The following is a 21,899-nucleotide window of genomic DNA, read 5'->3' on the forward strand; positions in this document are numbered from 1 at the left end:
GTCAAGGTAGTGTAACTCTCTGTCAGGTGTATGACAGTGTGCACAGAATAGTGCCAACTAGGGAAGCCACCCAAGACTCAGCATCCAGAGTTTTTACTGAAGCTCCATCACATAGGTGGATTAATTGCAAATGTGGTTGATCAGTCTCTAGCCCCTACAGAGTTTGACTGATACTGCTGATCCAAAGCACCTGCCCTGCATCACATTGCTGGTGTGGCTTGGAGCCTCCACCTCAGACACAGCATAATCTGTATCTGGCAGGCCCCAGGCCCCAGGCAAGGACATCCCTGTCAGAGATGACATTGTAAGGACTTAGAGATCACATCCCAGAAATAGAGGGCAAAAGTCAGACCTCACCTTGGATAAGGTTTCTTTACTACGTACTATACCATTCTTGGGGTTTATAATTTACCCTTAGGAGGGAATTCTGCTTCAACAAAGTTTTAAAATAAAATAGGTTTATGAATAGTAAGCTAGATTTTATTCAGTTTATAAGATTAAACTTCCAAGTTTAAGATTTTTGGTAACAAATTCTCATATTTTCACGATAGTTTTTAAAAAGAAAAATAACATTCCAAATTACCATCCCATTAAAAAATAGAAATGCTTTCTGAAGAATGTCTTCTTATGCTTCATAAACTGAAGACATATATAAAATTATTCCTTAAACATTCATGCGATCCCCTTATAGAAATATAATGTTAAATTAATTTTAATTAAACAGACCTTTAAGCAGAAAGCTTCACTTCACTATGATGGACTGTAATGTGAAAGTCAGCATTGTTGATCTTAATGGGAGATAGCTGCATAAAAGGGAAGCTTATCTGCAGAACCTTCTGTTCATGGCTGGGTGTAACACAGTGCTCACACAAAAGCCTTAGAACTTGAATGCTGAGTGGTGAGGACCATGTGTATGGAAAAGTTCCTTAGGGATGTGAACCATTTAGGTTTTTTTTTTTTTTTTAATTTATAATTAGGTACTTCTTAATTGGTGAAAATTGTATAACAAATCTGTATATGCTGATATTCAGATTTCTTACTGACAATATGCTTTACTAAGACTAGATTTTTAAATACTCTTATGAAAGAAGTTTGTTTGCATTCTCTGAATTATATTCCTGAGTTTATGTTTTATAAGTAAATTTAATACCCATCTTGAAGAGAGATGGAGAGCACATACCATCACATCTTTCCTTTCCTTCTTTTCTTCTGTGAGGGTAAAGGCAAGAACTAACTGTTCATATTGGCAGCAGGAAATTACATCATCATTGAAAAGGGAGTATATCAACTCACTATTCTTTCCTGGAAATACTGTGTTTTAAGTACCAGATGCCATAAGTGAAAATGTATTTGTTCCAAGTTTGAATACTTGTTTTTGTAACCACTAGATGGAGCTAAAGACTTTTAAATAAATGTTGTATGCCTTAAAAATAATCCATAAATATATCCATCTAAGAAAAAGTAACCCTTCAAAGAATGAGGATATGACAATTTATGCTTAACGCTAAGCTATAGAAAATAAAACTTAATCTTTAAAGATTGAGAAGAGCCCAAATGTCTCAAATCCAAATGTCCCAAAAGCTTATGGCACTATATATACCACTGTGTAGTGCTATAAACAGATTAAGTTTTTTAGCTTCTGTTTCCTGTGCTATATTACAAATTAATTATCTTATTTATGTCAGTAAAAACCAATCTTTACTGTCCATTCAACAAATCCTTGAGAACCAACTGTGAAATATAACTTTCACATGTTTTGGAAAGTTTCAGTCTTGTAAATGAAGTCTTTCTGTGTTTTTAAGAAAAAAAAAGTGTAAAGCAGATAATGGGTGAAGTATCAGATAATTTTGTTTTACAGCTTTGGTACACTTTTAGAATTGGATTACAATGTACAGTTTTGAAATAAAATAGTTGTTGGGATGCCTGGGTAGCTCAGAGATTGAGCGTCTGCCTTGGGTTCAGGGTGTGATCCCGGAATCCTGGGATCGAGTCCCATATCGGGCTCCTTGCATGGAGCCTACTTCTCCTGTCTCTGCTTCTTTCTGTGTCTCTCATGAATATCTAAATAAAATATTTTTTAATAAAAGAAATAAAATAGTTGTTGTAATTGATGTTAAATATCACTTTAAAATTGCATATATAGGGATCCCTGGGTGGCGCAGCGGTTTGGCGCCTGCCTTTGGCCCAGGGCGCGATCCTGGAGATCCGGGATCGAATCCCACGTCGGGCTCCCGGTGCATGGAGCCTGCTTCTCCCTCTGCCTGTGTCTCTGCCTCTCTCTCTCACTGTGTTCCTATCATAAATAAATAAAAATTTAAAAAAATAAAAAAAAAATAAATAAATAAAATAAAATTGCATATATAAAATGAAGTGTCAAGAAAAATCAAAGCAAATGAACAGAGGCACCTGAGTGGCTCAGTTCTTTAAGCATCTGCCTTTGGATTAGGTCATAATCCCAGGGTGTTGGGATTGAGCCCTCCTCCCCTGCTCAGCAGGGAGCCTACTTCTCCTTCTCCCTCTGCCTGCTGCTCCCCACCCCCCCCCCCGCTTTGTACTCTCTCTGTCATATAAATACATAAAATCTTTAAAAATAAAAAAGTAATAAAGCAAGTGAACAGTGGTACAAGTTATAGATTAGATTTTATAATAGGGTGAACCTGTATAGATGAGAGACGTTAATTCATCCTTCATAGACCCTAACAATGAGTAATAGCATCTTTCAACATAACACATTCTTATTTAGAAGGGTGTTTTTTATTTTAATACCTCTTTGTTAGCTATCTTAATATCTTTTCTTATTTTTTGTAGGCTTCTGTTTTGGAAAACCTGAGGCTAGCAGTACGATCCCAGCTTGGATTTACTTCAATCAGGCTTCCAATGGCAGGCAGATCCAGCAACATTTGGAATCGTATTTTTAATTTTGCAAGATCACGTCATTCAGGGTCATTGGCTTTGGTATCAGCAGATGGAGATGAGGTTGTACCTAGTCAGAGTACCAGCAGAGAACCTGAAAGAAATACTCACAGAAGTTTGTTTTCCGTGGAGTCTGATGACACAGACACAGAAAATGAGAGAAGAGATACAGCAGGAGCATCTGGTGGGGTTGCAGCTCCTTTGCCCCAAAAAATCCCTCCCACAACAGCAGTAGCAGCAACAGTGGGAGCAAGTGGAAGTTCCTCAACTCAAAGTACCCGAGGTGGTCACACAGATAATGGCAGGGATGTGAGCAGTGTGGAGCCCCCTGGTGTGAGTCCTGCACGTCAACAACTCACAAGTGCACTCAGTCGCATGACTCAGGGGCTGCGCTGGGTGCGCTTTACACTAGGGCGATCCAGCTCCGGAAATCAGAGCCAGAGTCCTTTGAGACAGCTTGACAATGGGGCACATGGAAGAGAAGACGATGACGATGTCGAAATGCTGATCCCAGTTTCTGATGGAGCTTCAGACTTTGATGTGAACGACTGCTCCAGACCTCTTCTCGATCTTGCTTCAGATCAAGGCCAAGGGTTTAGACAGCCATTTAGTGCAACAAACCCTGGAGTAAGGCCAAGTAATCGAGATGGCCCCTGTGAGCGCTGTGGTATTGTTCACACTGCCCAGATTCCAGACACTTGCTTGGAAGCAACACTGAAACATGAGACGAGTGATGATGAGGCTTTGTTACTTTGTTAGGTACGAATCACAGCGAGGGAGATTGTGTACAAGTTGGAGCAATATCCATTCATTGTTTTGTAACTTTACAATTAAACTAGTTTTAATTTAAAAACAAAAAAGATGCAGGGTGATTTCTTACTATCATATGTTAGCCTGCATGGTTAAATTAAACAACTTGTAACTCTATGAACTTTAGAGTTTACTATTTTAGCAGCTAAAATTGCATTATGTTTTCATTATTGTTCAATAATGTTCTTCCATTTGTTTCTAATTGTTTTTATCCTGGTACTGTAGTTCACAGTAGAAGTATGGCTGCTGAAACTCATCTGACTGTCGGTTTCTCTCCCCTGTGTTAGAATTTGTTAGTATAAAATAATACCTTCTTTTCATTGAACACTTTATGCTTTTTGCCAATACATCTTGCAACTTAATATACCAGATGTTAAGGTTGTTAATGTACAAAAAAAAACCCTTCTATTCACCTGTGTTTTTATCTGTGTAACATTTGTCTAAATATTATTGGGTTTCATCATAATATGAGCTTGTCAAAGGGAAAAACCTTTGCCTAAAAATTTTTCTCTTACATTTAACATTCAGTGATACTAAATTTAGGTAGAGTTAGATAAATTAATGGCAAAAACAAAACTTTTATAGATTTTCTAATGTTGACTTTAATACTCTAATATGGTACAAGCCAAATGGTAAAACCCCAAGTCATTTCTTTTTTCATCTCTATTTAGGGACAGAATTAAACAGATGAAAATATTCTACTATGCATTAAATCTTGAACTTTATAAAATATGTACAAAAATTGTACAAGATAAGTTCTAACTGGTAATATCCTTCCCTAGTACAGGGTTATGCTTGTATTGAACCCTGGGGATTTGCACTAAAATCATATCAAGGTCACAGATGAGTTTAGTGCACAAGCACTATCACTTTAAATACTGTCATTTGCTATCACAATGACTATATATTTCCATAGCTTTGGGGGGGGGGGCATTTTTATTACAACGTGAAATTGCTTTGCTGGTTTCATATTTATTTGTTGTATTTAAAGACTGCATTATTGTAAGAGTGATTTTCAATATATTTTATTCATGGGGGAGGGGATCATGCTACATGTTGAAAAGCAACTTAAGAAATCATTCAGATCCACCCCCCCCCCCCGTTTTTTAAGTAGAATGAATTACAAACCCGCGTATTTTTTTATTGTCAGTTCTTGTTTATTTATTCTTTAGCTGTCTGTTTTAGTAGCTTAATGATTGAGTATGAAAAATGTATTTGTGTGTGATTATTGCTATTTATTAAATTTTCAGTACTTTGCTGAATGTCATTTTAAAGCATGTTTGAGGTCTTGTGTATTTGTCGTGTTATGCTGTCAGGAAGAACTGACTGAAATGTTTTAATATGTATCAAGAATTAAAATCACTTTTTTTGTATTGCCTTGAGGTACTTTTTAAATCAAAGTTGCTCTACATTTTTGTTGCATTTTAGTGCATTAACAGATTCCAGCCATAAGATATGCAATGTGTCTAGAAGAAAAACTGAAGGGGTGGATAGTCTTTTTTAACTACTTTATGGTAAAGTAGTAGCTTACACCAGCGTTCAAGGGTAAAAATTCCTAAGGAACTGAATATATTTGCCTTTGAGAACACTGCTTGTTTCTTATAAGATGCAATAACTCAGTCAGTTCTCTTTTTATTTTTATTTTTTTGATTTTCAGATGCATTTCAGACTCCCATAGGATATTTTCCTGGCAGAATTTGCATTACCAAATCAATCTTGTTTAGGTTCTACTAATAATATACTATTTTATATAGGTTTCATGGTTTTGTTTTCTGGCATGTGTTTTTATTTCATTTTTTAATTAACTAATATGTCTTCCTGGTTCCAACAGTAAAAAGTATCTCCCCTATCCCTGACACCCATCCTTTAGCTCCATTCCAAGGAGGTAAGTACCAATACCAGATTCTGTATGCCTTTCCAGAGATACCATGTAGATACATAAATGTATCCGTATATATAAATGCCATATATAGTAATACAAATTGTAGCATAGTATGCATATTTTTTCTGTACCTTTTTTTAAGGGAAAAACGTATCTGAGTTTGAATATTAAAACTAAAGTTGAGTATTTCTGTTATTTGATATTTCCCATTTAAACCACAGTCTGTCCTGAATTTACATCTCCATTTTTTTCCCAGTTAATTCTTTCCTGAAGTTCTTTATTAAATAATGCATTCTTTCCTTACTATTTGAAATGACTCTTTTATCATATAATAATTTACATATTACTTGGATATATTTCTGGACTCCTCTTCAATTGATCTACCCTTCTTTTTTTATACTAGTTCTACATTGTTTTAATAAATAATGTTTAAATATTTCAAATATTCTTACTTATTTTTTCCATTTGAACTATAGAATCAATCTACTGAGTTTCACAAAACAAATCCATTAGTACTTTTTTGGGGGGGACAGTTTTAATTTTATAGATTAGATTAGAAAATTAGACTAGAATATTTGACATCTATCATGTTAAGGCTTCTGTCTTATGCATGGTACATATCTTTAAATGGTGCCCATTCATTCAAGCTTTTTTTTTTTTGTGGTTGCTTCCTTTGGACATGTTTCATATTTTACTTTGTAGAGATCTTCTACATCCTTAAGAGTTTATTCTTTGGAATTTCATTGTTTTTGTTACCAATATTAAGGAAGTCCTTTCTGTTTATAATTCAGTCTGAATTATGAAGCCTAATGACTTACTTATATTAATTTTCTGCCCAGCTACCAGACTGCCATTTTCTTATCATTAGTAATATTATTTAATTATTTTGTGTTTTCTAGTTATACATTATATCTTTCAGTTTGCATTCCTCTTTATATTTTAATTGCATTGTCTAGTACTTCAAGAATCATGTTAAATATATACAGTTAACCATGTTAGGGAGCATCCACTGATCCCTATATTTTAAGTCAAGAATGCATGTTGAATTTTATCATATGACTTTTCACTATGGAGATGATCACATGATTTTTCTCCTTTGGTCTTTAATATGAATTTTATTAATATATTTTGTAATTTTGAACCATTCTTGCATTCCTGAAATAAACTACTTGTCCATGTGTATTATTTTAATATGTTGCTAAATTATATTTTATTTCAGATATTTGCAACTGTATTGATCAGTGAAATTAGTCTATAGTTTTGTGTGTGTGTGTGTGTGTGTGCGCTGTCTTTAGGAGATTTGGTTATTAATTTTATGCTGGTGAATTTAGAAACTTTCCTTTTCCTTTGCTCTGGAACAGTTTAAATTGATTGGAATGAATGTTCCTTAAAATTTCCATAAAATTATCTGGGTCCAATGGATGTTTGGAAAGTTGATCTTTGACAACTTTGTCGGTATCTTCTGTGGTAATTTGTCTGTGTAGTTTTTCTATCTTAGCTGAGATCATAAGTCATCCGTTTCAGCCAAGTTTTCAAATTTAGTTGCAAAGTTAAAGTTATCCCTTTCTTTTTTTGTGCATATGGCTCTCCCTTGTGAATTATGTTTGCTTCCTTATTAATTAAAATAGCTAACAGTTGGCCTTTTAAAATATTTTTTTGTTTCTTTCTCCCAGAGTGGCATGTTTTGAATGTTCTGTGATTTTTGTTTTCCAATTAGCTGACTTCTACTGTAATAAATTTCCTACTTTTTGCTTTCCTTAGTTCATTTGCTGTTTTTTCCCTAACTCCTTGAGTTAGAACTTCATTCATTCATCTATATTTCCTAATTATCAATATGAGATTTTAAAGTGTAGACTTAATTCTAAGCACTGTTTAAGCTGAATCACTTAGATGTTTGGTGTTGTCATATTTTTATATTCTAGGTGTTGTGAAGTTTCAATGTTGATTTCCCCTTGATCCAGAAGTTGTTTTACAGAAGAAAGTTTTTCTCCTTTTGTTTTCTTTGCTCTTTTTTCCTAGATAATGGGATTTTTGGTGTGAGTTGTAGTTTTATTTTCTGATTCTTATATTAATTTTTATTTAAAAAAAATTTATTTTTACAGCACCAAGATGAGAAAATGTTGTGAATATTATTCGGGGAGATTTGAGGAATTTATTGTCCTTTTTCAATTTTATAAATGTTCCAGGAACACTTTTTAAAAGTATATTCTCTGTTTGCAGGATACAGATTTTGATAGATATTACTCAGATTTATTATATTATTTAGATCTTCTCCGTAGTACTTTGCCCTTAGTCTGCCAGATTAGTTTGGAAGAGACTAGAAACCAAAGAAGCTACGTTAGGGTGCTGTGGGTCCCAACCCTGCCTGAGCTCATGTCATCAGCTAGGACTGAGAACATAAGCACACGATGAAGGGGAGTCTTCCTACAAGCTCTTGAGGTTTTAGTTTCTTCTGCTGCTTAACACCATCCTCCACTGTTAAGCTGGAGATAAATGGACAAAGAAAAAGTACTGTACATTCATTTGCTAGGTATTCATTGACAAACCCAATGATGTTTACAAGAGTTTACCTTACTGTTCCTCTTTTCTAGCTGCCCTCTTGTTCCTTCACACCTTTACTCCTGAACTTAAAGGGAGAAGATGACAACTTCATAGGACCTGTTTTACTCACACTGTTTAAAAATTAATAGAAGCAGGCAGTAGAGAGAAAGGTTGATTCTCAGAATAACTGCATCCTTGTTCAGAAATAGCGTACAAGCTACAAGTTGCAGGTGGATATTGACATTGGTTGGACATTGGCTGATAACATTTTTTTCTAAGGTATTCAACATTTCAAAGTAGAATGAGGCAGAGTAAAATTCAGAGGATTTTAGAACTGGAAGGAATCTTTAAAAAGGAAGTAACAAGTAAATTTTTTTTAAAAGAAAGTAACATGACTAATCAAGAATGTATTCAACTTTGTATCTTATAAACCATATATAAGCATACATACTAACTATTACGTGATATTATGGATTTTTTTAAAAAGGTCATTCTTTTGACATATTTTGACACCTACCTGATCTAAATGAGTATAACCCATGTTCACACTAACAAAGACAATTTCTAAGGGTCCTTTACCACCAGCTGCTTTTTCATTGTAGGAAAGAATTCTTTTTCTTTTTTTTTAAGATTTTATTTATTTATTCATGAGAGACACAGAGAGAGGCAGAGACACAGGCAGAGGGAGAAGCAGGCTCCATGCAGGGAGCCTGATGTGGGACTTGAACCCGGGTCTCCAGGATCACCCTGGGCTGAAGGCAGCGCTAAACCACTGAGCCGGGATCCCTGGGTGGCGCAGCGGTTTGGCGCCTGCCTTTGGCCCAGGGCGCGATCCTGGAGACCCAGGATCGAATCCCACATCAGGCTCCCGGTGCATGGAGCCTGCTTCTCCCTCCGCCTGTGTCTCTGCCTCTCTCTCTCTCTCTCTCTGTGACTATCATAAAAAAAAAAAAAAAAACCACTGAGCCACCTGGGCTGCCCTGGAAAGAATTCTTAAAGCACATATTTACCCATTGCTGAGTGCCCACCATTTGCCAAGTCATCTATATGTATCTTTGGAGCTCACAGTCCTATGTAATATAAATAGTATATAAATATATTACTTCTGTCTACCCAAGGATGCAGCCATAAGGACAAATCTAAGATTGTCTGACCCAACAGTTGTCTTGTGAATGAGATGAATCATAAAATGAATATCAAAAAAAAAAATTAAAAAAATAAAATGAATATCAGTAAAGAAGAAAAACACTTCAAATTGGAGCTAACAACTAGATTATTATGCAAACTCACTGAGCCTCAGCGTCCTTGTTTTAAAATAAGGATAATAATTGCTACCTCCTAAAATTATTGTGAGAAATAAGCTAAGATAACATTTGTAAAAGCCTTTGCAATGTTCTGGTCATCTATTGCTGTGTAACAAACTTCTCCCAAACGTTATGCTTAAAGCAACCACAGGTATTCAGTTTGCTCACAAATCAATAACTTGGGCAGTGCTCTGTGGAATTGGCTCATCCTGTTTTTGGCATCCACTGGAGCTGCAGAACATACTCCCAAAAGAGTTCACCTCTATGATTGACAAATCTGCTGGCTATTGGCTGGGAGCTCAGCCAGGAACTTGGATCCTCTCCATGGGTACCTCTTCAAGGGCTGCTTAGGTTTCCTTGCAATATGGGAACTGGGATCCAAGAATGAGTGTTCAAAGCACCTACAGAAGCTTCTCATAACCTCGTCTCAAAAGGCCCAGGATATTACCTCCTGTCAGTCAAATCACTGAAGCCAACCCAGATCCAAAAGAAATAGTAATAGACTCCACTCTCACTAATGAACATAGCAAAGAATTTGTGGCATCTAATCTACACAGCACAGTACCTGATACATAGGAATACTAACTTGCCAATGAATAAGAAAAACTTACAGTTCCAGCAAGAAGCTCAGTTGCCACAAGGATATCAAATCAACACAGCTCTTCGTGTCAAGTAAGTCAGTTGTGTTTATGTTGATTACAAATACAAAGGTAAAACAATACAAATTTAAGTAGGCAGTTGATAAAAGTTATTTTTCAGCTATATTTAAAATAGCCTCTATTTCAACATAAGTTATCACCTATAAAATATTTTAAAATTTGTTAAAGGTGGCATGGTAGGTAAAAGCCAGAGCACCTGGATTTTAATCCTCCCCTGCTTCTTATTACATGTGATCTCTAGCAAGCCACTTAATCACTCCACACTTCAGTTCTTCATCTGTAAATGGAGCTAATAGGGCTGGTGGTGGATTAAATAAATTAATATATATAAAGCTCTTAGAGCAGTACCTAGCTTATGGCAACCACTGTGTGTTTGCTATTATTTTCTGTTCGAGAACATCTCTGAAGCTTGAATTAACTGAGAAATTGCGTGTGAAACATCCTGGAAGAGTTGTAGTTTCTAAAGATCATGAAAGTGTGCTTACCCTGAATGCTTCTGAGTACAGCCACTTACCCTGGAATCGTAGAAGTGAATTGCAACCCAAAATAAAAGTCAAAACGAGAGCAAGAAAAGGGAGAAGAAACTACTACACCTCTCTTGAGATGAGTTGAAGGAATTTCCAAGATGGAGGAGACAGAGAATTCTGCCAAGGCAATTACCTTAGTGATTGAATCTGGAGTTAGGGATTATGGGACTCCTAGAACATAGTGATTTTCAAATCACTTAGTTCCTTCGTTGTAGCAAATACTGCTGGCTGCATACCCAATATGCAGCAGCAGAGGAGCCTCATTTTAAAGATGTGGGAAAAGGAAGAGGAATAGCCTCATATCTTGGAACAACTGTACAAGCCTTGACTTGGCTACCTTGACAGCCAGTTACATGAAGTACCTGTAGTAAGTGTCTCAGTTAGCCAAAGTAATACATTCCTAACTTGTCAACTGGTTCTTAAGTTGGGAGTAATAACTGGGTGATTAAATGAGATACTATACACAAGTTAGAACAGGGATGGTTAAATGCAGTGTAAGTGCTCAATATGCATTGCTATGGTTGATGGTCGAGTTACCAATAAACAGCAGACCCTGTTCTCTGCCAAAGTAACTTTTTTTTTAAGATTTTATTTATTCATGAGACACAGAGAGAGACAGAGACACAGGCAGAGGGAGAAGGAGAAGCAGGCTCCCCATGGGTATGTGGGACTCGATCCCAGGACCCTGGGGCTTCATGACCTGGGCCAAAGGCAGACACTCAACCACTGAACCACCCAGACACACCCCCAAAGTAACTGTTTATAACTAAGATTTCATTTGAACAAAAGCTTTTCAGGATTAATAAATTTGGAAACCAGTCCTGGAACATCATAGAATCAAGTCACCCCAGGCTAATCTACAGCACACATGATTTATTGATACTGAAATAAATGTATTTTGAAAAAAATTTACTAAGAGTGATTTCAAGTAAAGATAGATATCAGTAGCTTCCCATGTATCAGAGGGAGGTTCAAACCCAAAGAAGCTTAATAGTTTCCAAAAGTGACATGGAAGCTTCACTAAGGACAAATACAGTGAGCTGGAAAAGCAAGGGCTTTGGAATTAGACACATCACAGTTTGAATCCTGACTGTGCCACTGAAGAGTTTTATAACTGAGTAAATCACTTGATCCCACCAAGCCTTCTTGGCTCATCTGGAACATGAGATAACACCTACCCTTAAGGGTTATAAGGATTAAACAAAAGAAAAAGAAGGAAAAGGGCCTATGCAGAAGCCTTTCCTAGAGCGTAAGAGATTAAAATTTAATTGTCAACAGTGCAGATTCATTTTCCAAATTAAAACAATCTTTTTTTAAAATCTCCCCTCCACCATGTGGACATAGTAGGTAAATTATATTAGTAACGCTTCCTGAAAGAGCAGGTTTCCTACAGCAGCCATTGGCCTGTTTTCTTGATTACACGACAACTTAATGCTTGTATCTCAATGAAAAATGGTATCTTGGCACAACTATTTTATTTTACAAAGGCCAAAATGAAGAATTTCCATAGAGCTCTGAATGGGAAAGATGTCACATGCTATGGACGTAGTAACATGTTGAGCTAGTATAAATATCAGACTTTCTGGGAAGTTATTTCTATCCAGAAACTATGGTAATAAGCAACATAAAAATAATTTTTCAACCTCACTACGATAGGATCATATATATTTCTATTTTCTCTTCCAAGCTCTGATTTCAAAGAACATAGAAATTTCTTATCTAGTTTGGCTTTTAGATTTAGTTTTTCAAAGCTTGACTTAAACATAGACTTTGTGTTGGTTATTGTGCATTGTATGAGTTTTAACCTCATTGTGTTCTTATTTGTTTCCTTTGGCTGGATTTGCATTATTGCTGTTTTTTATTGAGATTTCACCATACAATATAATTTCCATTTCTATAGCTCATGAGTTGCCATGAGAATTGTTAGCCAACTGTGCAAAATGATTCTTTGTAACCATTTTCTTGATTTGGAGTGAAAATAAACATCCATGTATTGAGTACTTCCTGAGTACCAACCACAGTACTAGATGCCTTCCATATGTCATTTCTAATCCTCAGAACATACCTCTATAGTAGGTACTGTCCTCTGAAACAGCAGCAGCATCAATAAATGCCTTTGTTATTGATATTGGAAGGAGTGTAGCTCTTGAGATATGAACTAATTCCTTACTGTATTTTCACAAAGAGAATAGTGGAGAAATTTTACTTTATATTTAAGGTTTTATGACAGTCACATAGTAAGGATTTCTGTTATATATGGAACCATATTTGCTTTATTAAAAATAACAAAAAGATTTAAAAATAACCACTTCACAATCTAGGATGGCTACAATCGAACAGAACAGGAATAACAAGTGTTGGCAAGAATAGAGAGAAATTGAAACCCTTATGCATCACTGGTGGGAATATAAGATGGTGCAGCCGCTCTGGAGAGCAGTTTGGTAGTACTTCAAAAGTTAAATATAGAGCTACCATATGACCCTGCAGTCCTGCTCCTAGGTATATACCCAAAGGAATGAAAACATATGTCACATAAAAACTTGTATGTCAATGTTTGTAGTATCATTATTCATAATAATCAAAAAGTAGAAATAACCCAAATGTATATCATTTGACAAATGGGTAAAAGTGTGATATATCAAGAAAAGAAATATTACTTGGCAATAAAAAGGAATGAAGTGGAAAAACAGTCTACAATATGAACAAACTTGAAACCATTATGCTAAGTGAAAGCAGTCAGTCACAAAGGACCACAAATCATGACCCTTATTTAGATGAAATGTCTTGAAATCTATAGTGACAAAAAGATTAGTTGCCTGAAGCTAGGAAATGGGAGGTGGGGGGAGTTAGGATTGGTGACTTCTAATATATACAAGTTTCTTTCAGGGTTGATAAAAATACTCTAATGAGAGAACATATATAAGGGCCTGAGCCCAGGCCTAGTGAATCAAAGTCAACAATTAATTATTCCATAAATATTTGTGAAGGAACTTTATTTGCTCAATTTATATGCTCTTGAAGTCATAATGTAAAAACTTTGTTTAATGTGAAGAATATATTTTGTAAATCTAGAAAGTCATAATTTTATAATATGAAATTACGCTTGTTTATTAACATGTCTGCAAAATTATGCATTGTCATATTCAAGGGAACAAAGAAACTATTTCTTTTCCTTTCCAACTTTGGAGGAAGGATAATAACTATATATAAGTAGAAATACAAGGTCATGGGGAGTGGCTTATCTGTTACTTATACAAGTTGCTAACAAACCAAAGGAAAAGTTGGCCTTTTCAAGAAGCCATCTAGTGGTTTATTTTCACATTTATAGTTATTTATTTTGCAACACAATTAGTTGGTTACTTGTTTTTTACATCACTCAAATGAACTTCCTTGAAGGCAAATGTGTGAATCAAAAAGTAAGTTTGGAGCTCCAAAGAAATCTAAAAGAAACTTTTAACTGTAATCTGATTAAATGGACCAAATGCTAAAAAGTTCCTGCAGGGACGCCTATGTGGCTCAGCAGTTGAGCGTCTGCCTTTGGCTCAGGCTGTGATCCTGCAGTCAGGGGTCAGGGAACCAAGTCCCACTTTGGGCTCCCTGCATGGAGCCTGCTTCTCCCTCTGCCTGTGTCTCTGCCTCTCTTTCTGTGTCTCTCATGAATAAACAAATAAATAATCATTAAAAAAATAAAAATAAAAAGTTCCTGCAAAGAATCCTGTACTGTGATATTGACAAGGCAAATGCGAAGTCAGTGAGCTCTCCTTATGTGCCATCGAGAGGTCTTTGATTACACCGATAAATATGTGCAGTTTTCATTTTCCGGAAGGTCATAGGCCTTCCAGAAATCCCCTACATACACAGTTACGTAACAGATGGGTAGTTAGGTATTATCCTTGACCTACCACAATATTTTCATGGTGTTTGTCATGTCTAATACAAAGTATCTCATCCAGCAAAAGAGTCATTTTCTCCTAGGAAGTATTTAAGATGAGCAACATTTTTAATGAGGAAGGAAGCTATACAACGCCATCACCTTATATGAGGAAATAAAAGTATAAAACGAGATGACATAGACGGTGCAGAGGTCAGAAAGCTCTGCTGCCAAGGGTGTGGGCCTAGGTGGGATCAGGTATGTAAGAGGGGCAGCACCCGGCCTGCTGTTTCTGTAGCTCATGCTCTCGCATGAGCATCTCGCATCTACATTGATTCCTTCCATGTCTGCAGCATCAGTCTCAACACGGTTGTGTCTGCATAACTTTATACAGTGTTGGGAGGGCTCCCATAGCACCCGGGGGTTTGCTTTAGAGGTAGGCCACAGGAAGAGTGCCACTAAGTTGAAGATGACATTTACTTTGTATTATTATTTGTTATTTCTTAATTTAAATTTTAGTTAACATATGGTACAATATTGGTTTTTGGAGTAGAATTCAGTGATTCATCACATATGTATAACACCAGTGTTCATCACAAGTTCTTCCTTAGTGCCCATCACCCATCTAGCCCATCCCCTACCCACCTCCCCCATCAACCCTCAGTTTGTTCTCTATCATTAAGAGTCTCAAAAAAAAAAAAAAAAAGTCTCCTACAGCTTGTTTCAATCTCTCCTTTTTTTTCTCCTTCCCCTATGTTCATCTGGTTACTTTCTTAAATTTCACATATGTGTGAAATCATATTTTATTTGTCTTTCTCTGACTTATATCACTTAGCATAATAACCTCTAGCTCCATCCACGTCATTGCAAATGGCAAGATTTCATTTTTGATGGCTGAGTAATATTCCAATATATATATATATATATATATATATGACTTTCATAATGAAAAGTAGGGAAACTCTTGATGAAGTTGACTTTCAGAATGAAAGTAGGTAAACTCTTCTGCAGATATTCTGCAGCTCACTTTGTATCCAAGTTGAAAGTGAGATTATCCTGGGTTACCTAGGTGGGCCCTGACTATAATCACAGTGCTTTATAAGGGGGAGACTGAGGAAGATCTGGCACAGAAGAGAAGCCAATTGTAATCATGGAGCCAAAGATTGGAGTGATGAGGCTACAACCAATGAATACTGGCACTGCCCAAAGTTGGGGAGGCTAGGAAGCAAATCCTCCCCTTGAGGCCCCAGAAGGAATAGCACTGCCCATAGTTTGCAGTCCAGTGAAACTGATTTTGGATTTCTGGCTCCCCGACCAAAAAAGGAATAAATCTGTGTTCTTTCAAGCTGCCAGGTCTGCGGTGCTTTGTTACCATGGCCATAGGAAACGAAGAAGCGCTGCCAGAGCCAGTTTGTCCAGAGTGTGCCTAAAACTGCCAGCTTAGCATCAGAATATTGTAACAAAAAATAAGCAAACAAAAACCACGTAGTACCAGACTGCATAGGAGATAAAAACATTAAAAAAGTATTTTCCTTGAGGGGCGCCTGGGTGGCTCAGTTGGTTAAGCGTCTGCCCCTTGATTTCAGCTTAGGTCAGGATCTCAGGTCTTGATCTCAGGGCTTTAAGTTCAAGCCCTACATTGAGCTCCCCACTTTAAAAGGTAGGATTTCATTCCTGGATCATCGTTTATCCATTTATGTCACCTGAGGCCCCTGTGCAGGCGGGATCTGAACCTGGCTTTGGAATCGGGAATCACATTACAGGTAAATTACAGGTCCCAGAGTGGCTTACCTCCAATATTTACCGCTATGTGACCTTGGGCAAAAAATTTAACCTCTAAAGGCTCATCAATTAAAGGAAAAAAACTAGTACTCAATTCAAAGAGTTGTTGTGGGAATGAAGTAAAATAAGGCATGTAAAGTATTTGGCCAAGTCCTGACTTGATGTAAGTGTTCAATAAATCTGAGCTGCAGACACTGGTATTGTTATTCAGGGCAACTATCTTCTTCTGCCCAGGGCTTGTGCTCCCGGGAGGAGTGCCCTCTGGGGCTGTGCAATGACCAGCTCGCTCGCGCTCTCTCTCTCTCTCTCTCTCTCTCTGGCCCTCCAGAGTCTGGGGACGGTTCCCACCTGCCACACATGCCATTGCTAAGCAGTGATAATAAAAAAATATAAAAAATTTAAAAAGTCGACCCTGCTCATCAGCACACAGACTTCGAGATCAGTCCTAGCAGCATCGTCCCCTGATGACCGCGGGTGTCACACTCCGTATGTGGCACCCTTTCCAAGCAGAGCCCCTCTGCTTCAGTGGAGAGACCAGAAATAAAATAGTCCTAAATCTCAGGGCAAGTCCTACTTGGTTTCCAGCTCATTAGGTGAACTCTAGGGCTATGCAGGGCACTCTCTGAATGAGCTTCTTTCCCTGTTCACAGATTCACAAAACTCTAAAAGCACAGAGGGAGGGTCTAACAAGCTCCTGGTAACCTAACTCCTTGTTTTTCAGTTGAAGAGACTGAGGCCCTGAGGGTAAGTAAGCAATTCCACCAAGCTCACACCAGAAGTTGGCGTCAGAGCCAGGATTAGACTCCTAAATCTGATTCCTCATTGGATTTTCTTCAATTTTGACCTGTCCACGCTGCCTACTCAATGCTTTGATTGCTGATTCAAGTATAACCTCATTGCCCTGCCACAGACTTGGATCCCAGGTGGGACAGGGAACTGGGGCTTCCCGCAGGCCCCAGCTGGGCCATGCCTTCTGGAGACGCCCAGCACTGTCCTGTTCTTTCTTCAGCGTTGCCCACATACCTGCACTGTGTTCTGTGGGTCAATCAGCCTGATTCTTTCCCAGCAAGAAGAATGCAAATGACAGTGTTGCTTCCCACTGACATAGCTCTGTCTCCCAAATCCTTGTTCACTGTAGACATCTGTAAGGAGGTGGGTGAACAGGACAAAGCCAGGAGAGGCAGGCCTATTCTGAGAACATGCTTCCTTCAAGGAGCATGATTGTCCAGGCTCCTCCTGCGGGACACTGATGGCCAGAAAGGGGGATGACTCTTGCTGTGAGCTAACACTTCTCCTTAAACCTCCCCACTCTCTCTCATGTTGCCATCAGTGAATCTCCGTGAGTCACCCCCCCCTTCTCCCTCCCCCCTTTTCTGATAAAAGTTTGAGTAAATGAAACGTGGGAAGTTTGTTTTGTGTTGTGTGGCAGGGCATTTCAGTATCCAAAATAAAGAAACCTTTGAAATCATTCCCCTGGACAGTTTTAGGAAGGATGTTGCAACCACCCGGACATCTCATCTTATTTTCCTAGGGTGGGTGTGTTATTTGAACACCCTGTCGGAGTTTCATTACATTTATAATTACTCCTTTCACCTTACACAACAACCTTTTGATAATAATTGTATAACTTTCTTGGGTTTCTTGTTTCTGGCTTGATGGCCAAATCTGGAACTTGAAATTATTGAGGCTTTCTACTTTTTAATCACTTTGATGTGTGTAATCTGAGAGCTGAGGAAATGTGGCAATACCCTGCATTCCATTATTGAAAATGTCACCCCTGAGGTCACATGTGACTGCCTCATCTCCAAACTCAAAGGTATCTTCCCAGCCTCTGTCAGTTGACTGTTGAAAGTGACAGAAGAACCAAAGTAAACCAGCTCCCACAAACAGCGCCAAGTGTAGAGGAGGGGACTTGAGGCATGGATGGTTCCAGAAGCTCCAACAACGTGAGAACTCAGCTTCTCGCCATCTCTCTTTCACGTCCTCTGTGTTGGCTCTGTTCACTTAATGGCTCCCAGAACACTTCCAGGTTCAAGTACAGCAGGAAGGAACAAGCTCCCCATCTGCTCTACCTAACAAAAGTCTTAGAATCTGCTCTCATTGGGCACAATCAATCAGTCGGTTTGGGGACACATACCCATCCCCGCACCCCATCACTGTGAGGGCTTCCTGGTGGTTGGAGGATTTCCTGCCAAAGAAACTCCACTGACTGTTATCAGAATAAGGACAAGATGAGGTGCTGGAAGAGCAGGTGTCTACCACACTCTCAACCCTTCCCCAGCATTCGATCCCGTAGCCTTCTTGAAATTCTGTACTGCTGGCCTCCCTCACACGGCGCTTCCTCATCCCCGTTCTCTCTGACCTCCTCTCTTTGGTTTTCTTGTCCTCCTCCCCCCCTGTAGGGTGAGGGGTGGTCTGTGGTTGTCTAGCTCTCTCACACTTGACCTGCCATCACCTCCCCAAGCCTTTACATACTCTGTTCCCACGACCTAGATGTCACCCCTCTTCCCACCCCTCATCTCTTTGTGCCTGTGCCCTCTATGTCCTGGTTCAAATACCTCTTGGTGAATCTTCTATATCTAATTTTCTTCAAGACAAAGTCTACCTTCCCTTTCCTCTAAACTCCTATCTTTATCCTCTCTCAAAGGTAGAATTTTCTGTTGTATATATTTTGCCATATATTGAAATGTCTGTGTGTAACCATTGGCTTTTGGCTCCTTGAGGACAAGAATGTCATTTATGTCACTTATCCCTCTATCACCTTCCCCCATGGTCAGTCCTTACAAAGCCAGTATTTGTCAAATAAGGGGGTTTTTTTGCTGTTGCTTTTTTTTTTCTTTTTTAGATTTTATTTACTTATTCATGAGAGACAAAGAAAGAGAGGCAGAGACACGCAGAGGGAGAAGCAGGCTCCACGCAGGGAGCCGGATGGGAGACTTGATCCCGGGACCCTGGTATCACCGCCTGAGCCCAAGGCAGACGCTCAACACCGAGCCAGGCGTCCCTGTTACCTAAGTTTGTATGGTATTTCCCATGTTGTAAGGTACAGTCACATTCATCATTGCATCTGCTTCTCGAGGCAAGTCTGGAAGGGGAAAACAAGTATGATCTCAGCTTTATATAGGAGAAAACCGAGGGCCAAGAAGGTGAAAGATTTAGTTGAAGATCCCTAAGCTAGTTTTGAAAAAAAAAAAAACCTGAGGAAATACTCAGATCTTTAGAATTACATCATCTGCGGTTTCTCAGGAGAACCTTGCTAGTCTGTATTGCATCATTAAAATCTGGAGAATAGCTACCAAACCCCTTTAGCTTCAAACGTGTTGAACACCCCACCCCGGAGTTCCCGTGTGTCCGCCGGCCTCGGGAGCGTGTGTGCGAGTGTGTGTGTGTGTGTGCGAGTGTGTGTGCGAGTGTGCGTGAGTGTGCGTGTGTGTGCGTGAGTGTGCGTGTGTGAGCGTGTGTGTGCGAGTGCGTGTGTGTGTGCGTGAGTGTGCGTGTGTGAGCGTGAGTGTGTGAGTGTGCGTGAGTGTGCGTGTGTGTGCGAGTGCGTGTGTGTGTGCGTGAGTGTGCGTGTGTGAGCGTGAGTGTGTGTGCGAGTGCGTGAGTGTGCGTGAGTGTGCGTGTGTGAGCGTGAGTGTGTGTGCATCTATGTGTGCGTGAGTGTGCGTGAGATTCGCTCCCCCAGGGCGCCGGGTAGAGGCGCGTGCCAGGGCCCGTCGCGCTCCCTGTCGCGGGTGCGCGTGTCCTGGAGACACGTTCCTCTTCGGGGGAAGGGACGAGGCGGATTTCTCTCCCCAAAGTGCCTTTAATCAAGACCTTCCCTTCCGGGGACGGGACCCCGGGCTGGGCTGGGGGGACGGCGGCCTGCGGAGGGAGCGGAGCCCGCCCCCGCCCCCGCCCCCGCCCGGCCCTGGGGTGGAGCCGCCCGCGCGCAGGGATAAGCCCGCGGGGCGCGCGGGGCGGGAGCCGGGGCCGGGACCAGAGCCGGAGCCGGAGTCCAGGGGCCACCCTCCGGGCCGCGAACCAGGCCGCCGCGCAACACCCCCCCGCCCCGCCATGGCGGCGCCGTCGCGGCTCCTGATCCGCGGGGGCCGCGTGGTCAACGCCGACCTCTCGCAGGCGGCCGACGTGCTGGTGGAGGACGGCGTGGTGCGGGCGCTCGGGCGCCACCTGCTGCCCCCCGGGGGCGCCGCCGGCCTGCGGGTCCTCGACGCCACGGGCAAGCTGGTCCTGCCCGGGGGCATCGACACGCACACGCACATGCAGTTCCCCTTCATGGGCTCGCGCTCCGTGGACGACTTCCTCCAGGGCACCCAGGTACCCGCCCCGCCGCCCCTCCGACGGCTCCGCGCCTGCCCCGCTGCCCCAGCGCAGCCCGGCGACCGTCGCAGGCGCCCCGGCCGAGGTCGACCAGGCGCCCTCCGCCCCTCCCGTTGGTGACTGGGCGAGTTGAGCCCGCGGCCGCCCAGCCCCGTGTACTCCGCGCCCTCCGCCCCTCCGCGCCCTCCGCCCCTCCGCCCCCTGCGCCCCCTCCCCGCCCTGCGGCCCTCCGCCCCTCCGCGCCCTCCGCGCCCTCCGCCCCTCCGCGCCCTCCGCGCCCTCCGCCCCCTCCGCGCCCTCCGGCCCCTCCGCCCCTCCGCCCCCTGCGCCCCCTCCCCGCCCTGCGGCCCTCCGCGCCCTCCGCCCCTCCGCCCCCTCCGCCCCCTCCGCGCCCTCCGCGCCCTCCGGCCCCTCCGCCCCCTCCGGCCCCTCCGGCCCCTCCGGCCCCTCCGCCCCCTCCGCGCCCTCCGCCCCTCCGCCCCCTGCGCCCCCTCCCCGCCCTGCGGCCCTCCGCCCCCTCCGCGCCCTCCGCCCCTCCGCGCCCTCCGCGCCCTCCGCGCCCTCCGCGCCCTCCGCCCCCTCCGCGCCCTCCGGCCCCTCCGCCCCTCCGCCCCCTGCGCCCCCTCCCCGCCCTGCGGCCCTCCGCGCCCTCCGCCCCTCCGCCCCCTCCGCCCCCTCCGCGCCCTCCGGCCCCTCCGCCCCCTCCGGCCCCTCCGCCCCCTCCGCCCCCTCCGCGCCCTCCGCGCCCTCCGCCCCTCCGCCCCCTGCGCCCCCTCCCCGCCCTGCGGCCCTCCGCCCCTCCGCGCCCTCCGCGCCCTGCGGCCCTCCGCCCCCTCCCCGCCCTGCGGCCCTCCGCCCCTCCGCGCCCTCCGCGCCCTCCGCCCCCTCCGCGCCCTCCGGCCCCTCCGCGCCCTCCGGCCCCTCAGGCCCCTCCGCCCCCTCCGCGCCCCCGCGCCCTCGCGCCCTCCGGCCCCTCCGCCCCCTCCGCGCCCTCCGCGCCCTCCGCGCCCTGCGCCCCTCCGCCCCCTCCGCGCTCTCCGCGCCCCCGCGCCCTCCGGCCCCTCCGCCCCCTCCGCGCCCTCCGCGCCCTCCGCCCCCTCCGCCCCCTCCGCGCCCTCCGCGCCCTCCGGCCCCTCCGCCCCCTCCGCGCCCTCCGCGCCCTCCGGCCCCTCCGCCCCCTCCCCGCCCTGCGCCCCTCCGCGCCCTCCGCGCCCTCCGCCCCCTCCGCCCCCTCCGCGCCCTCCGCGCCCTCCGCCCCCTCCGCCCCCTCCGCGCCCTCCGCGCCCTCCG

At 42.6% G+C, this 21,899-nt stretch overlaps 2 protein-coding genes across 3 annotated transcripts in view; both read left to right on the forward strand.

Annotated features, from left to right (window-relative positions):
- LRP12 (LDL receptor related protein 12) overlaps window positions 1-5,096 on the forward strand; it is a 73,123-nt gene extending 68,027 nt beyond the window's left edge. For both annotated transcript variants that reach the window (XM_025994839.2, XM_025994840.2), the window contains one exon: window positions 2,809-5,096. In XM_025994839.2, coding sequence (XP_025850624.2) covers window positions 2,809-3,672 — 864 coding nt within the window. In that variant the 3' untranslated portion in view covers window positions 3,673-5,096. The remainder of the gene's footprint in view (window positions 1-2,808) is intronic.
- Window positions 5,097-20,251: 15,155 nt separating this feature from the next.
- The window catches only part of DPYS (dihydropyrimidinase), a 76,360-nt gene continuing 74,712 nt past the window's right edge, over window positions 20,252-21,899 (forward strand). The window contains exon 1 of the mRNA XM_025994838.2: window positions 20,252-20,606. Within this exon, the coding sequence (XP_025850623.1) occupies window positions 20,346-20,606 (261 nt within the window). The 5' untranslated portion in view covers window positions 20,252-20,345. The remainder of the gene's footprint in view (window positions 20,607-21,899) is intronic.

This window comes from Vulpes vulpes, chromosome 13 (genome assembly GCF_048418805.1).
Source record: "Vulpes vulpes isolate BD-2025 chromosome 13, VulVul3, whole genome shotgun sequence".
Lineage (NCBI taxonomy): Eukaryota > Metazoa > Chordata > Mammalia > Carnivora > Canidae > Vulpes > Vulpes vulpes.